The sequence below is a fragment of the Ptiloglossa arizonensis genome, chromosome 2 (genome assembly GCF_051014685.1).
Source record: "Ptiloglossa arizonensis isolate GNS036 chromosome 2, iyPtiAriz1_principal, whole genome shotgun sequence".
Classification (NCBI taxonomy): domain Eukaryota; kingdom Metazoa; phylum Arthropoda; class Insecta; order Hymenoptera; family Colletidae; genus Ptiloglossa; species Ptiloglossa arizonensis.
Window position 1 is genome coordinate 22,784,980 of NC_135049.1, and position 16,426 is coordinate 22,801,405.

At 45.0% G+C, this 16,426-nt stretch overlaps 3 protein-coding genes across 13 annotated transcripts in view; 1 reads left to right on the forward strand and 2 right to left on the reverse strand.

Moving 5' to 3' along the window:
- Positions 1-2,011: 2,011 nt before the first annotated feature.
- LOC143143718 (uncharacterized) lies at positions 2,012-7,503 on the reverse strand. Its single transcript, XM_076305315.1, has 4 exons — positions 7,263-7,503; positions 6,787-6,933; positions 6,622-6,711; positions 2,012-6,546 (listed from the first exon to the last, which is right to left on the reverse strand). The coding sequence occupies exons 1-4, from the start codon at positions 7,404-7,406 to the stop codon at positions 3,190-3,192; spliced, it is 3,738 nt and encodes a 1,245-aa protein (XP_076161430.1). The 5' UTR covers positions 7,407-7,503; the 3' UTR covers positions 2,012-3,189.
- Positions 7,480-16,426, forward strand: part of LOC143143720 (uncharacterized) — a 304,262-nt gene continuing 295,315 nt past the window's right edge. For all 9 annotated transcript variants that reach the window (XR_012991226.1, XM_076305330.1, XM_076305324.1 and 6 more), the window contains exon 1: positions 7,480-7,755. The gene's annotated coding sequence lies outside the window, so the exon portion shown is untranslated. The remainder of the gene's footprint in view (positions 7,756-16,426) is intronic.
- Positions 7,838-16,426, reverse strand: part of LOC143143719 (ras-related protein Rab-37) — a 161,613-nt gene continuing 153,024 nt past the window's right edge. For 2 of the 3 annotated variants that reach the window (XM_076305318.1, XM_076305316.1), the window contains 4 exons: positions 14,171-14,279; positions 11,135-11,245; positions 10,263-10,404; positions 7,838-9,400 (listed from right to left, as the gene is read on the reverse strand). In XM_076305318.1, coding sequence (XP_076161433.1) covers positions 9,283-9,400; positions 10,263-10,404; positions 11,135-11,245; positions 14,171-14,279 — 480 coding nt within the window. In that variant the 3' untranslated portion in view covers positions 7,838-9,282. Of the gene's footprint in view, positions 9,401-10,262; positions 10,405-11,134; positions 11,246-14,170; positions 14,280-14,464; positions 14,576-16,426 lie in introns of all 3 variants that reach the window. The other variant, XM_076305317.1, reaches the window with a different exon arrangement.

The following is a 16,426-nucleotide window of genomic DNA, read 5'->3' on the forward strand; positions in this document are numbered from 1 at the left end:
TCGATCGTAATGCACCGACTACGATCGTTACGAGTGATATAAATCGATTTTGTACGTTCGACGATTGAGTTTCGATCGAACGCTCTCGGAGGTTACGCCGGTACGGTGTGTCTCGAAAACAGTTGGGATATATCGGTAGGGTTAGTTTGTATAATTTTTTATTCTCGGAAATTGTTACGGTCATCGTGAAACTGTTCAAGATACGAAACTCGGTACTCGGTTGTTTGGAATTCTTCTTCGAATTTCTTTCCATCGACGAGGAACGCAATTTCTTTCTCTACATTCTACTTGCCGCTCGATGACTCCCCGAAACGAGCAATAAATACTTTGCAAACGTTTCTCGCGATAAATTTCCCGTTACGTGAAGAAAAAAAAAAAAAAGAAAATAATAATAATAAATATATAGATAACAGAGTATGGTAATGAATTGACAGAAGTGAATATATTGATACAATATACATACATATATATATATATATATATATATATATATATATATATATATATATATATATATATATATATATATATATATATGTATGTATATATATATATTGATAACCTTTGGAGAAAAATAAAAATACGACGTATGCGTCTGTATACACGTGTACAATATTATCTAGAATTTTTTCGTACTCGTTGCACGACCTGTCGAGTTCGCTTTAAACCGTTTTGTGCATTCGCAACGAAAACAAAAAGAGGTATAACAAATCATCTCTGCGAAGCGATCTCGTCACTCCTGAATCCCCCTAAAGTCCGTCCGTCTACAAACGTTCCGTGCGCCGAACATACACATCTTACCGTTCTCTAGGGCACTTCCTTCGCTGCGTAAAAATATTATAATACAAAAACTGTTCCATTGTACAGAAATATATCCTCTATATATTCCTTCATTACGAAACGCCATGAAAACTGTCCGACCATCGTGGCCGTAACGCGAAACGATAACTGCGGGAGCGTAATTATCGTCTCGAACATCTGCCGTAAGAAAGTTAACGGTAGCTGGAATGGTTCAGCGTGGAAGTCCCGGTACCACCTCGGGTAATTCCTCGTAGTGGCATTTGAATTTCGCGTTGCCAGCGTCTCAAAAATATCTCTCACAAAATACACTCGAAACTGTGTCCCGTGTATCGAAAAATTCGGGAATCGAACGTACGCTCGACGATCGTGCCGAAATACACTGCTCAAAATAGTTAGAGGATAGCCCGATTCGTACGATCCTGGCACGTTCACCGTGACGTCCACGTATCTGAAAAACGTGACACGCAAGGTGGGTACACCCGTGTCCCTTTATTAAAAACTATGTTCGTCCCGTTGCGTTTCGCAGTTAGGACAGGTTAGCGTACTGGTCGTTAAAGGTATCTATAGTTCGACCGAAGAATCGAATTGGAAAACCTCCAAATCGGTGTCACTGTGTCCGCATTGCCACAGAGAGAGAAAGAATCGGCCATTTGGATCGCTGAACAGGGATTCGAGCCCGGATCGTTCGTTCGCGTAACAATCGCTCTAATCGATTAAGCTACCCGCGTTGGCCGATTCTTTTACTACCTAGGTTCAATGGCAGTGAAACACGACAATCACCCGGACCACCGCGATATAAAAACCCGTGATCGATCCCGCGCGAGAGTCTGTCGACTCGGTTGCCTTTTAGGTTAGAGACAACCTAAAGCTCGGCTCCTAGAAAAAGCTAACCTCTACGATCTTCTCGAGACCACGTCGTGGCTCCTATCCCCGACAACTGGACTGGTCTACGTATTCGAAGAATTAGACAGGAACATGCGACGATAGGACTCGACGCGCAACTCCGTTAGAGAGCGCAACGATCGATCGCGTTGTAAATAATTAATTTCTCCTAAACCGATCGGACCGCGATCCCCTAATTGATTTCGAGCAGCGTAAAGAAACGATAACAATTGCGGAAGCGATCGTGACTCGATAATGATCTTACCGACACGGTACACTACCTCGAACAACCGAATAACGTGAAACGATGCTCGAGGAATCGTAGATCTACACATATTAGTCCTCCCTTTATTTGTTCACTATATGCAAAACGCTACAGCTTATACATTGCATATACAAGTATGCGTTTAATAATAAAATCCACGACAAAAGAGCTCTAATATCCCAGTGTCCAGTAGCAACGCTCTAGATTAAATTAAAGCGTAATCTCGGCATCGGAGGTGTCGATCGTCCTCCATCCGTTCTTCGCACCAGTCACTGCCATACTAATTCCTCGTTTGCTCTATACAAAGTCGGCCGGTTTTTTGGGAACACGAGTTCCCAGTTTCCCCTGCGAAACCGTTCGGTTTCGCCGCAGTGTTTAACCAGAAAGAAAAGAAAAGAAAAAAAAAAAGTAGAAGAAGAAGAAGAAGAAGAATCGGTGTACTTGTTCACGGTAGAGATCTCGCAACAGTAGCTAATTCGTAGCGCGACAAATGAGACGCGTTTGGAACGGGTGGCCGTATTATAATCGTCTCTGTTCAACGTCGACTCGACTATGCACCGATTAACCGTCTTGGTTAACAGAGTAACAGAGATCCCTTCGAGGCTGACCCGTTCGACACGCGTGGTCAGATGCTGTCGTCGATTGAACAAAGTTCTTCGAGTCGTCGATCGACGTCCGCCGTGGAAAACACTGATATCGTCACGGGGACGCGTGACGCACAAAATTAAGTGTCCTTGAAAACTGTAGTAACTCTCGTAAAAACATCGAACGAAGAAATATATAGACACGATATCTCTTTCTCTCCCTTTCTCTCTCTTTCTCTCGCTCTCGCTTTCGCCCGTCATATACGTTCCTCTACAGTAATAATGGTTTATTTACAAAATTCTCCGCCGATCGGGTCACCGTGACCCGTGAGTCGAGAAAGAGCACCCGACTCGGTAGTCCGCAGGTGGAGGTCCGGGCTGACCTACAATACCGAACCCTACCACCAAAAGGAGACAACGTTACGGAACATTCTGCACTTTGAACCGTGTGCCGGCGTCGTCCATTGCTGCACGAACGAACGTAAACGCGACTTCATGACACGATAGAAAATTTTACGGGGCAGCGTTCTTCCGATTCGGAGAGTGTCGCTGCGCCTAGGACACCGATACGTTTGTATCGGTATTCGAACAACCGATACGTTTCCCTCGAGCTTGGGAACAGTGTCCGTCGAACGATCCGGAAAGTGTGCATCGGCTCTACGCTTGATCCGTGCCGTCGTGGAACTTGAAGTAATGGATCTTCATGGCCCTGTTGTTGGGATACTTGATCTTGCAATGGGGACAGGTGGCGTCCACTGCGTCCTTCACCACGTAATTGGTCAGATCCGTCTCCTTGTGGAAGTTCTTGTTCTTCTCCGCGTCGTAGACGGTGTTGTGCCCGGTGAGCATGTGATTCGTCATCGCTGTTCTACTGAACACGTGACGACCGCAGAGATTGCAGCTGAAGATCATGCTGGTGTGCGACAACTCGTGGTTCTTCAGGCTCATGAGAGTAGGGAACATCAGCTTGCAACCGTCCACCGGGCACGCGTGCTGCGGCGGTGTGTTCTTGTGCTTGACGGTGAAGTGTTGACGTAGATTCGACACGCCTGGGAACTCCTTGTAGCAAACGTTGCAGCAGACTTTGCCGTCGTTGCCGGGCAACGGGACGCACTCGGTCGTCGTCATCGCGGCCGCTTTGATGATGTTCTTCACCACCCGCGACTTGTTGTGCGTCAACTGTTTGTGCTTGTACAGCACGCTCATGTTCGGGAAGAATTTCCTGCACACGTGGCACATCACCGACTTCTTTCCAGGGTGGACAACGTCGATGGCGGACAACGGTTTCTGCAGCATCTCCTCCGACTCCAGTTTCACCTTCTTGGGTTTCGTCTCCTCCTGGGACGATCTACGTGCGTTATTGTACAACAGTGGCGGTCGTTGATTGAACAAATCGCCGTGCAGATTGAACTTGTGACGTTGCAACGACTGATTGCTGCTGAACACTTTGTGACAAACGGTGCACAAATGTTGGTTGATCGTCGCTTTCTTGGTCATCGATTGGAACTTCACCGTGGCCACGGTGGTGGCTTTGTGAAGCTTCTTGTGTCTCCACAGTACCTTCTTCGAGCTGTACATTTTCCCGCATATCTCGCAGGGGAAAGACGGTTTCCTGATGTCGCTGAGTATAGGGTACGCCTTGTGCCACTGCATGTGCATGTTCAGGGTCTCCCTGTCCGGGTATACGTTCGTGCAGAGCTCGCACTGGAGCTCGTCGCCGGAGAAACTCTTCTCGGACTTGTTGCGGGCGCAGTGCACGTCCCAGAGGTGTTTCCTCAGCTCGGTCACGTCGATGAACTTGTCGTTGCATACCTGACACTGAAAGTTGCCTTGCGGTTTCGCGGGGGGCGGGTTCGGGAAGGATTTCCGTGCCCTGGCCGGTCGGTCCGAGTTGGCGTTGAAGTCTTGTTCCTGTTTGGGCATGATCGGCTGTTTCGTCAGTTTCTTGTCCTCATTCGGGCTGAATCGTATGCTCAGACGGGAGTTCGCTCGTTTGTGCCACGACCTGTGTATCTTGAGGGAGGCCTCCTCTATGAAGACTTTCCCGCAGATGTCGCATTTGTGACCACCGTGCGATCTCTCACCGTGGGCGGTTTGGAAATGAAGGTTCAGGTTCGCTTGGAACACGAAACTCTTTGGGCATTGGGGACACTGTAGCATGGTCTTGTTGGCTTTGTGCTCGGTGATCATGTGCCGGTCGCGTATCTCCTTGCTCTTGAACGTTCGCGAGCACTCGGAGCAACTGACGTGAGATTTTCCCGATTTGTGTATGTTCCGTATGTGTCTCCTGAGGTTCGCGTAATTCGAGAACACCTTGCCGCATACGTGACACTCGTTCTTATTCGAACCTGGATCCGAGGTAGCACTGGCGTTGATCGACTTCGAGTCCCGTGAATCCTCCTCTACCGTCCCGTACTCCACGCACGAGCTGTTCGCGTTCTGCTCGTTCGGATCCTCTATGCCGTGATCCTTCATGTGGCTCTCCAGAGCACCCGCGCTGCTGAACATGCTGCGACATATAACGCAGGAATAGATCTTCACCTTCAGATGAAGGTTTCTGTGCTCCGTCAGCTCGGCCCTGGTGGCGAATTCCAAGTTGCAGAGGGCACAACTGTACTGGTTACTATCGGATAACCTTGCCGCGTTCATTTCCGCCTCGAACGTGTCCCAGTCTTTGATCGCCGTCGTGATGTTCGGCACAGGCTTCGCGGAGGACTCGTTCTTCTCGTGGACTTGCTTCACGACGCGCAACCCGCGATGCGTCTCGTGATGCGTCAGGTAGTCACTGGGGGATCTGAATTTAGCACTGCACTCGGAACATATAAAATCTTTCTTTTTATGGTCCAGGGTGATATGGTTATGAAACTTTTTGAACACGAGATACGTCATTCCGCAATGCACGCATTTGTAGGACGTTCTGATCTCTGGCGACAAACGTTGACACAAGTCTTTGTGCTTCAGCATGTTAGGCCTGTATCTGTAAATCATTCCGCACAAGTCACAAACATGATTATGCGCAGGATCACCATTTTTGTAAGGACGAGGAATAATAGAACTTCCTACGGATGATTTTCTTATCATCTCCTGTTTGAGAAGCGGAAGCGGTGCCATCGGCTTTAACTTAGGGGGAGATCGTAACGGTGAGATCAGTTCTTCGTACTGCCTGTCGGAGTGCTTCGAAAGATGGCTGAGCAATTCCTTTCTGTTTTGCAGCGAACGCAAACACATGTTACACGTAAAGTACTTCTCTTCGCCGTGGTTAGGAACGACCAATGCGATTTTCATAGCACACTCGAACGACGCACCACAATGTAGTTTGTACATAGATCGATCCGGGAACTCTGTCAAACACGCGATGCACGTGTACGGCCTTAAATCGGGCATGTGTTGACGAATGTGAGAAAGCGTATTCTTTCGATCGCTGAAGGATTGTTGGCAAGCGTAACACGAGAAAGTTTTCAATTGACTAATGATATTTTGCTGTACTTGCGTCAGGGGAGCATCCTTTTCCATGCTGATTAATTCGTCCTCTAAATCTTCTACCAGTTCTTCCTCGTCTTCTATCTTTTCGGTGTCGCTGCTATCGTTTGGCTTGTCTGTATGAAATCTTTCCATGTGCTTCGCGTAAGAATATTTAGAATGTAAATTGATTTGGCAGTGGACACATTTTTGTTTGAACACGCGTGCTCCTCTGAAGTGAGTGTGCGGACCTCTTCTTAATTTCTTCTTACTCGCCGATGTCGATGCAATAGACTTTTGCGTCGAATCGGCTTCCATGACTCTGTCTTCCTTACTCGATAAGGGATTTGGTAAAAGTTCACTACCGGTAACAGATTCTATTTCTATGGTACAATCCGTATCATAGTCCACTTGTGGTTCAGATTTTAAACACATATCTGCATCTTTCGTCGCCACTGGTTGAGCTTTTGGTACATCTGCTTCGTCGTCCGTTAGTTCTTGAACGTGAACACTGTTTGGTACATTACTTAAACTCTCTTCGAGATTAGTAGATTCCTAGAAAAAAAATATAATATACTTGTAATTTATCTTAATTTTTAATATTTCGCTCTCAAAAATTATGGTACTCACCAAATCAGAATCCGTCGTAGATTCTGAAATGACTTCAATGTTATCTTCGTAAAAATCTAGATCCACTGGTTCGTCTTTGATAGTTATGACCTACGTAAAAAAAAGGTATTCGTTGCAACTCTTTAAAGTATTCCATGTGCAAATTACTAAAACGTATATATTTACCATTGGAATGGACTGCAAATGCTTTTCCAACCATTGGTGCAACTTATCTTGAGAACGAAGACAAGCTTCTTTGTAATTATGCCACTGATTCACAATTCTAACACATTGGGCACATATGTCCGTCGACAGTCTATCAGTGGCTAAAATCTAAAAGGCATATATACCGGATAAAAGTACATACTCTTTAAAGCCTTGGCTTAAAAAACAAAGCCCCCGTTAAAATAAAAGTGTGGTAAAAGCATGCTTCAAAAGTCTTATATTTATTGAATCGATAATAGCCAACAATGGTAAATAGAAACGAAACGCTCGTAACGATCCTAGTCGGTTCTAATCTCCCCTGGCATAGTCCAGTGTAGACCTAACCTCGAAGCACACACATTGGTCGTCTAAACGAAGCCTGACGCGTTCATCGGGACGGCAAAAGGAAAGTTTATTTAGAATCGAAAAGCCACTAACGAACGATATGTTACACGTACCTGAATCGACAGGCAGGCTTGTATCTTAGTGGCCAATGATACCGGAGAGTCTTGCAATCCGAAAACCGACGTCTTCGGCTCGTCGGTGGAGAGGCAGAGCCTGCACGCGTTTTCCATGTTCTGCAACTCCACCACCTCGTCCATTGCGGACGTTCACTGCCGTCGCTCTTCCTCGGAAGATATTACGGTATTCTGTCTGCCAACGAAACGCGCTTTTCAAGACCAGGTTAGGGACGCAGCGTTTTGTTTGTACGTCGACATTTGAAACTGAAACCGAGCGGTCCGTTTCGCAGCGTTCCGCGTGTCCAGGAAACAAGTTACAAAAGGCGCGTGACGGATGCGGAGTCACTTCGCTCTTTCGTAGATAGATATTTATTTGTCAAATAAGTTCTTATCGCGATCCGTGTGTGTTCAGTGTGCAAGATTCTCTGTTGGCGATAAGCACCGCGAACGTTCTACCGCAAACAGAAAGCACGTAGGAGAATGCGCTTCGGTAAGTTTTATTTGCGACAATAACCCCGAGCGAAATAGGGAACGATAATCGAAGCGATGGGTGGTAAATAAGAAAAGAATAGTTTCCGTTGGTCGAGTGATCTTTTATTTCATATATATTTCCCAATATACATTTGACGTGTAATTATTGTTCGTCGTTTGTACACGTCGATAAGACGAATTGTACATGCAGAGTAGATAAACGTCACACCGCGCAGATAAACGATACATCGCGTTCAATTTTCATTCTTGGTTCGTGTGAATTACAATATAATTGTCGCGGAACGGAACTAAACGATCGGCATTCCTTAATTTCGAAACATTCGTAGCAAATTATCATTCAGGCGTTATAAAAATAATTCGGTCGTATAAAATCGAAAGGTTTGGAATGTAAATCGGGTTGGTCGAACGTTAGAATGGACGCCATTAGGACCGCTACACAGAGAACGTTAGAAATGGTTACGTGACCGGTGCAATTAATCGCGATAGGTTATAGCGATCGAACTCGTACGAGCCTCGCCAAGAATTGCGAAGAACTCGACGAAAGATGAAATTTGATAAAACGATTACGCTGATTAGTCAGAAATTTCCGATCTAAATAATTATTACGACCAAGGTACGCCGTACATAGAATTCTACGTATACGTGTTCGCACAATGTTCGCCCGCGAGATGCGTTGCACGCGTGTTCCGTTAAATGGTACCTAAGCTACGCATAAGAGCTTCGCAACGTAAAATTATTGAGCGTTCTTTACCAACGTGTCGTAAATATGGCAGCTATGGAAATATTCTCGGAAAGCTCTTCTACGCGGGGGTTTCTCTATAACCACCGTTCTAATTGGTACACGGTGAGCTTTCGCAGCGGCGCCTCGTTAATTGTTTTTTTAATTCGGTACCGGGATCGAATACACAATTTCTCCATTTAACACCGTTGGGATCGTATATAGTGCGAGTTAGAACCATCGAGGCGTTTCCTATGACTATACAGGGAGTCCTTTGTCCCACGAAGCTATTCACATTAATGTACAGTACAGGTAAACCATCGATATATATATATTATATATATATATTTATATATTTATATATTTCTATACACGTACGGTCAACAAGAATTTCGTGTCGGTAGCTTTCAAAAATATCGGCATCCATTGCGTGTTTCTTTCCCATCTTATGCGTGGACGATCGTTAACGGTGCGCTTCCGGTGTAACAAAGATCGTTACACACGGTCGATAATTTTTGAATCGCGTTTCGTCGCTCGCTACTCTCCCGCCTGACTATCGCTCCGAATACGCTACAAACGTTTCTGGTACACGAGCGGATGGCCGTAAATTGTGCAAATTTCTATTAATCGTCGACGCCACTTCGACATGGGTAACCTTTCGACGATTCCTGCGCTTGATCCCGATTACGAACACTCGAACAGCTACGACCACTTCGCGCCATTCTCGTGGCCAACGAGTTCCGGTTCGCGTTCCATCATTCGTTCTATCTATCGTACGGAAACGTGTGCGCAGAATTATTGCGCAATTCAGGTCGTCAGGCAATTGGTACTGAAACAGGAACTCCGCTGCGACTGTTGACGAACGTAGTCTTGAACGTTGAATTTCGTGTTGTCCGGATCGTTGCTCTTCCTGGCCATCAACTCCCTGAAAGTGTCGAGAACAATCGTTTAACCTTGCGATCTTTTTCCCGGTAAAAAAAAATGTAATTTAAATCGTGATCGAGGTACGTGTCGTCCATTCGCTCAACGCGCAGACGTACGGGAACTAACCTAAAAATCTATTACGTAAGACTGTGATATCTACTCCGTATTACTCGTAAGGTTTTATTTCACGCTTAGCGGGATATTAAAAATTCATATCTATCCAATATCGCATATTTTCCAGACCGAGTTTAACCTATACAACCCCTCGTGTATCACGTTCTTGGGTAAAGCAGTTTCTAAGGTTATGTCCACGTTTTATGAAACCCCCTCTACGCAAGGGCGAGACGTCTAAAAGTGTGTTTCTTTTGACGATATGGTAATGTTGCCGAGGTCGAAGTCGTGCAGTTCAAAGGGGCATAGATACAATAAGAAAAATCGATTCGCTCAAGGTTACAACTGTTTCAGACCCGTGTGTCGTTAATGTGTCTCTCGTTGGACCGATCCTTTTGTTTACGACGTTTTGTATCGACTTAATTAAATGACTCGCGACAACACCACCCGTGGACAACCTTGGCTACGAAAATCGAGATCAACCGTTTCCGTAATGTTCGCGTATCGTGTACTCCTGTCGCGCAGAAGAAATTTACAGTTATCAATCCGCGTTACGTAAACCATGATTACAAGAACCCCTGTGCAACACTTTAATAGGTTCAGTCCATCGAGAGCCGAGCGTGATTTAAATCTGAAACTCGTTGAAGCCGATCAGACCGCGGCACGTAACACATTGCACTTTCATCGGGTTAACGTCTCGACGTCTTTTTTCACCAGTTTGATAGCAATTAAATCAACGTTTTTTCAAATACCTAGCAACGGCCAAGAAGGCCAATTCAACGTTCAGGCCGGTTTTAGCAGAGGTTTCCATAAAGGGAACTTTGTACTCTTGCGCCAACCGTTCGCCTTCTTCTCTCTTCACGACACGTTCCGGTCCACAGTCCGACTTGTTACCTGAAATAATTATTTTGTTTCAATTTGTTGCGTTCCGTTGGAAATTGGCCGTTCGCTCGATGGACGTTCGACGAAACCGTTTCGTCAACGCGAGCCGAACGAACGCGAACGCGATAGGTCGAGCCGGTGGGAAAACGATCTCGTTTGTATAATTGTGTGACGTCAATTGTGTGCAATTTGCGATTACATATTTATAGAGTTGTCGAACACCGACTCCTCTCGAGTCGATTCGTAAACGATCGATTTCCTCGCGAGAAAACAACGATTCGATGCGAAACGACTCGAGATGTTCATCGTGGATGCACCCAAGTGCAACGATACGAGTTGTTCGTTTCAGCACCTTGGATAGCAATATTGCAAACCGAGAACGATCGGTGACGAGCTTTCGTATTCGTCACGATGCACCATCTTAGCTCTCGCGAGCATCCCGACACCGCGACAACCAACATGGCCGCGTTAATCAATCATCCCACCTACTCGAGCAACGTTTCTTCGTTCGCTGGTAAACCGAGCGGACACTTCGCTCTGCCTAAAGCGTTCAGCTTTCTACGAAAGCAAGAAACCAATCCGAACCGCAAGAACCAGTTGCTGTTCAACGACGTATCGATCATTGGCAACTTTCTCGGTAACCGAACGACCAAGAGAGCCAACGAGCTGCCTCACTCCGTTCCGCAACCGAGCCGGCTCAGGATCAGAATTTGGTCCTTGCTCGAACGATCCACGAACTCACCCAGCAACATGATGACGACGTCCTCGTTCGCGTGCTCGCGGATTTCGCTCAGCCAGGCCCTGATGTTGTCGTAACTCGTCTTGTTCGTCACGTCGTAGAGCAGTAAAAGAGCTGGAACCAATAACGATCATTGTGCGTTGCGCAACCGGCCGTGATCCTTGGTAATTGATAGACCCGGAAACAAAGCCTTTCGCGTGACGTTACTGCGCGTCGAGTCGTACGTCCTCTTTTTGCGTTGGTCAGGAAAATTGCTCGCGTCGCACGTTTCGTCGCGCAATTCAACGACAAACGGCCAGCGAAACAATGTTACTCGTACGCAAATTAACCAGTCGGAAATAGAATCGTGCGAGGCCGGGGAAACCGAAAACTTTAAAATTAGACTTAGAGAAACTGACGGACGATGACGACCACGACGAATTTTAGGACACAAGTACATAGAGATTTTACGAATAATAATCGTACCCCCTAGAATTGGTCGAATTATTTATTTCTCGGTACTTAATCGCGCAGGAAGACCGTACTCCATCTTGCACGGAATTTTTCAGCTCTTCGTTTCGATATCTACCGATAGGATCGAATACTGCGCGACTTATCGCGTATCAGTTTTTATAATCCTTATCTACGCGCACGACTGTACTTTCGTTACCGTTGATTCGGTTCGTTCCGTGCAAATTGCGAAAATCGATGCAACGAATCGCTAATAATCCTTGCAAACAATCCGACACGAAACGAAACGACGAACCAAGTGGGTATAGGCAACGTTCGGGTAGATGCTTCGACCTGCTCGGATGAGAACTCGGGAAGAGGTCGTTTTGGTTCTGCTTTACCGATCGAGGATACAAAAAGAATCTCGCCGACGACTTATCGTCGACGAGAAACGGGACGAATGTTTTAAACAATTACGTTGGAACGACACGAATGTCTCGAACTGTTTCAGAAACGCGATTTCACATTGCGTTGTTTAACCCTTTGGACTCGAGAGGAGATCCTCGCTCGCCACCTAATTCACTGTACTATTTTCTATTTGGGAAAACTTCATTGTTTAAAATTCAAATTGGAATTTAAATATCACGTTTTTGTAAAGTATAAACGCATGTATGCGAAGTATGTAAAAATACTTCCATTCTAGATTAAATTTACGACTTAAAGGATTTTCTCGAGACGTCGTTCTTTTCGTTATCAAAAAAGCCTCGAGTGCAAACGATCAAACGTGTCGTCTTTGAAAAATTGTTGCGCTATAATTCTCGTCGATGAACAGTTCGAGGATCGATCAATTCCAAAAGTTTTTCCCGGTCAGAAGGTTTGCTTTCCCGGAACGTTCCACGGTTAAAGCCATGGCCGAATGCAGCGCCGTGTAATAGAAATAGAGCCGCCATTGTCGATGTGTCTCCGGCGCGTAATTGTTACCAAGCCTTTGAAACGTCTGACTATTGTCGCGGCGACGTCTCGGCTCAAAGAGGGTTTCTTCGTGCAAACAATGAGGGTGCCCCCTACGGCGGATGCAGCGTTTCCTTTCCCGCCTCTTTCGCCTCGAATTCAGTTAAGTAGCTCTCCAAAATTAACACCGCCGTTGAACTTAGAAACATTCCGCGACCCGTTTCGTCGTTGCCAGGTCGCTCGCGAACGAAACATCGGTGAATAGCTAGCTTCGGAGGAAAACGTCCACGAAAATCGCTTTTCTTCGATCGATGCAAAATTATAGTCCCCCGAGGATACTTTTAGTTTACTTTAGTTTTTCTTTTTTTTTCAAAAGTTGCAAATAAAAAATAATCGTTTCACCGTTTGAGTTAAAATTGAGTAAAAGGCTAACCTCAGTATCATTGCTACTTTTAGTTTTACTTTAGTTTATCGAGTACAGTAACACCCGCTTTCGAGCAATTATTTTTACATCGGATTCGAGCGAGAGGATCTCTTCTACTATTTACGAGGATATTTTGTATATACGAAGTGCAGGATAATGGATTTCTGTTAGTTTCGAGAGCTCGTTAGTTCGATATCCGAATCGCTACCAACCCCGCTTTCGAGTACATTTCGATTTCATAGCTCGAAAGCGAGAACGATCGTACTTTATAACGTGGACACGATGGTTGTGAATTGTTCAGGATTGCATTCGTATCTTTTGCATCGATTTTTAACCATCTTTCACGAAATTCCAACTCTTTCGACTCCATGTTATTCGTAACGGGTTCATTTCTCTGGATTAACACTGAACACCCTGTATGTGCAAAACGGATGAATTTTCAACGCGCAGTTTACCGAGAGAAGAAACCATTTCTGCATACTCAGAATCTAGAGCATGATATTGCATCGGGTAGTGGCCATTTACATAATGCCAGTCTGTGCAAAGTTCTCGAGGTTTTTCTGCTTCGGTATACCAGTCGGTTGAAAAAATTCATAAACATTTCGATTGTCGGGCAAACAGATTTTTTGTCACACCGATTTCGTTCACTTACATCGTTCAACGATACGTTGCTTCAGCGATAAGCCGATGTAATTGATGGTAATTTCCCGCAATCGGACATTAACCGTCATGGTTAACCGCGAGTTGGAAAATACTTACGTACTTGTTGTGTAAGTTCTTCGGCTAAATATGAAACGGATACGAGGAACGTTTCCTCTCGGATAATCTACCCTTTCGATCGCGTTACAGTATATTACCGAATAATTAAACGACCATTGAATCTCGTACGATCCGACTAAACAGGTTAGCCTTTTAGCACACGAGATTGCAGACCTGTAACATATTTATTTTCTCGTTCGCGTAAACGTTAACGGTTACTAACGACACGTTTCTCACCTACCGTTGCATTTTTTCGTCAATTTTAACTCAAACGGTAAAACGATTATTCTATTTTTGCAACTTTAAAAGAAAAAAAAAAAACACTAGAACTACGCATTCAAGGAGTCTCCGCGCTCACGCTTCGCAAGACAATTGTTTTCGACTCGGTCGTACACTCTCCGCGACCATGTTACCAAAATGGCGTCGTCAGCTCACGAGTGTCTCGCACCTCGAAGCTACAATCGAAATACAATTACCGTGAGCGTCTCTGTAATACGCGTGCGTGACGCTTCGAAATCTCTCCTGGCCGGCAGTGTCCCATATCTGAAGCTTCACGGACGTGTCGTCGACGACGACCACCTTATTCTGTAAAAGAAAAAGAACACGTCTGGATGATTTCCATTCGAACCGGTTTCCTAAGCGTGCTTGGAGGTAACATTGAAAATTCGTGGAATTTTCACCACCGACGTGAGCAATGCATTACGAGATCGATTTTCGTTGGAGAAAGGAACGCGACATCGATACCCTCGAATGGGATTAACGTCTCTCACCCTAAAATCAATGCCGACGGTGGTTATGTAGTTGCCAGACAGGAATCGGCCGTCCCTGAATCTCGTCAGAAGGCAGGTTTTCCCCACACCGCTGTCCCCCAATAGCATCACCTGTGTTGCGTGAAAATTCTCGTGTGAAAAGGGCTCGCGAAAACTGAGAAACTTTACTTTTTTTTTTTTACTCGTCCGTGGCTAAACACGCTCGGAAGTTCATGATCTTTGATTCTCTCCGCGAATGAAATCGCGAAGTTGACTCCTCGCGAATGAAATTCACCCTTGAGAGGCCTTACAATTTATCACATTATTCGTATGCTTTAGACGATTTGGAACGCGAGACAGAAAACCGAGAATCGAAGAATCGTTCGAATTACCAAAGACTGACTTATATCGTTCGGCTACCCTGATGCGTTCTCTCGTTGGTTGTACGTTTATGTTTGGCCACGAAACGTAGAATTTGTTCTTTGACTTCGTTGGATAACAAAGAGGCTGAAGGAATGAGAAAGCAGTTGGTAGTTTTAATTGTAGTAAGAGAATATTGGGTTGTTCGGAATGTCATTTCGTTTTTTTTTTTTTTTTTTTTGGTGAAAATGAAACGATTTTTTTAAAATGTACAAATGTTTTATTAAATTATACATTCTTCATTTTGGAAAACTAAATGACTTTCCGAATAATGTAATTGGGTTCGAGAGGAAGACTCGAGGAACGCAGCAGGGTTGTGTTACACGTTTCCGTACATTCCACAATGAAAAGTGGAATGGAGATCTGTACGCGCGGAAACAAAAGTCCAATTTGTAGAGTAACATTTTGTCCATCGAAGCTCGGTCAATAATTTTGAAAATCAATTTTCTCCTAAACGATGCGAAAGAAATTGTATTCGAATTTTTCCGTTCGTTTTCACTGGTACGATCTTCTCCAGCTCGTTGCATAATCGTATCTTCGATCGAGTAGATTTTTTCAAACTCGTATCGACGAGTTGTCGCTTGTGTTGAATAAAAACTAGTTTGTATGAACGCGTGACGTGCGCAACGCGTCCAAACGTATCGACACGATCACCTCGAGATCTCGCGAGAACCGAACGAACGAAACGTGCAATTAATTCGGGTTCGGTGATACCGTTTAACCGATCGAGCTCGATATACACGCGCGTGGATGAATATTTTTATTTCACCGTGGTTGCAAACGTCTAGGTAACCGCCCACCGGTGATCAACAACTGCAAATGATCGTTCTCGATCGATCGTAAATTACGCGCGCCAAGTATCCGTGACACGTGGTGTATTTCTCCCGCGTAAAACGATAGACAGAAACGTCGAAATGAATTGAAATCGAGTATCGATCGAAATTGATCGGAGAGAAACGTTCCGTGAATTGGTAACCGCGATACGCGTTACCTATCTGGAATTTCGTTATTATTTTACTTGGGTCCCGGGAGTCCGAAATCGAAAGAAGTACGCCGAGACTCCGCGGAGGATACTTCTTCCGTAACTTGGTTCTCGAACGACTTTCTTTATTGGAAAAGTTAGCTTTTTGCTCGCCAAGTTCCAACGATTGAATTCGCTTCGCTGTTTGCTCGTTCCCGGAATCTATTTGTCTTCCCGTCGCCGGCCGTTGCGTTTGGAAACGGAACGGATGTGATCCCGCGAAACGAACCTACACGATCTTATACGTAAAATACGCCACGGTCGGTCTTTGGTCCTTTGGTAAACCATCTGAAAGAACTCGCGGTATTTGTTACGATCGAACAAAGAATTACGGCCGCTCAAGGTTTCTCTTTTAAAAAATCACGTTAGATTCCTCCGTGTTGCATCTCCAACGCTTCTACTCGCTCCAAGTGTACGTATGCAAAGAAAAAAAATTACAATCTTCCAATAGCGTTAATTCTACGTTACTTCTCGTTACCTCACTCTTCCGAATATTGTTCTCGAAGAGTGTAAAAAACAGGTATCGAAAAATCGAATTCGCT

Bases quoted from the DNA above. Each gene is read 5' to 3' on its own strand.
- LOC143143718 (XM_076305315.1), bottom strand. From the start codon at position 7,406: ATGGACGAGGTGGTGGAGTTGCAGAACATGGAAAACGCGTGCAGGCTC. The intron at 6,712-6,786 runs GTAAATATATAC...TTTTTTACGTAG, and splicing joins ATTTGCAGTCCATTCCAATG to GTCATAACTATCAAAGACGA. The intron at 6,547-6,621 runs GTGAGTACCATA...TTTTTTTTCTAG, and splicing joins CTACGACGGATTCTGATTTG to GAATCTACTAATCTCGAAGA.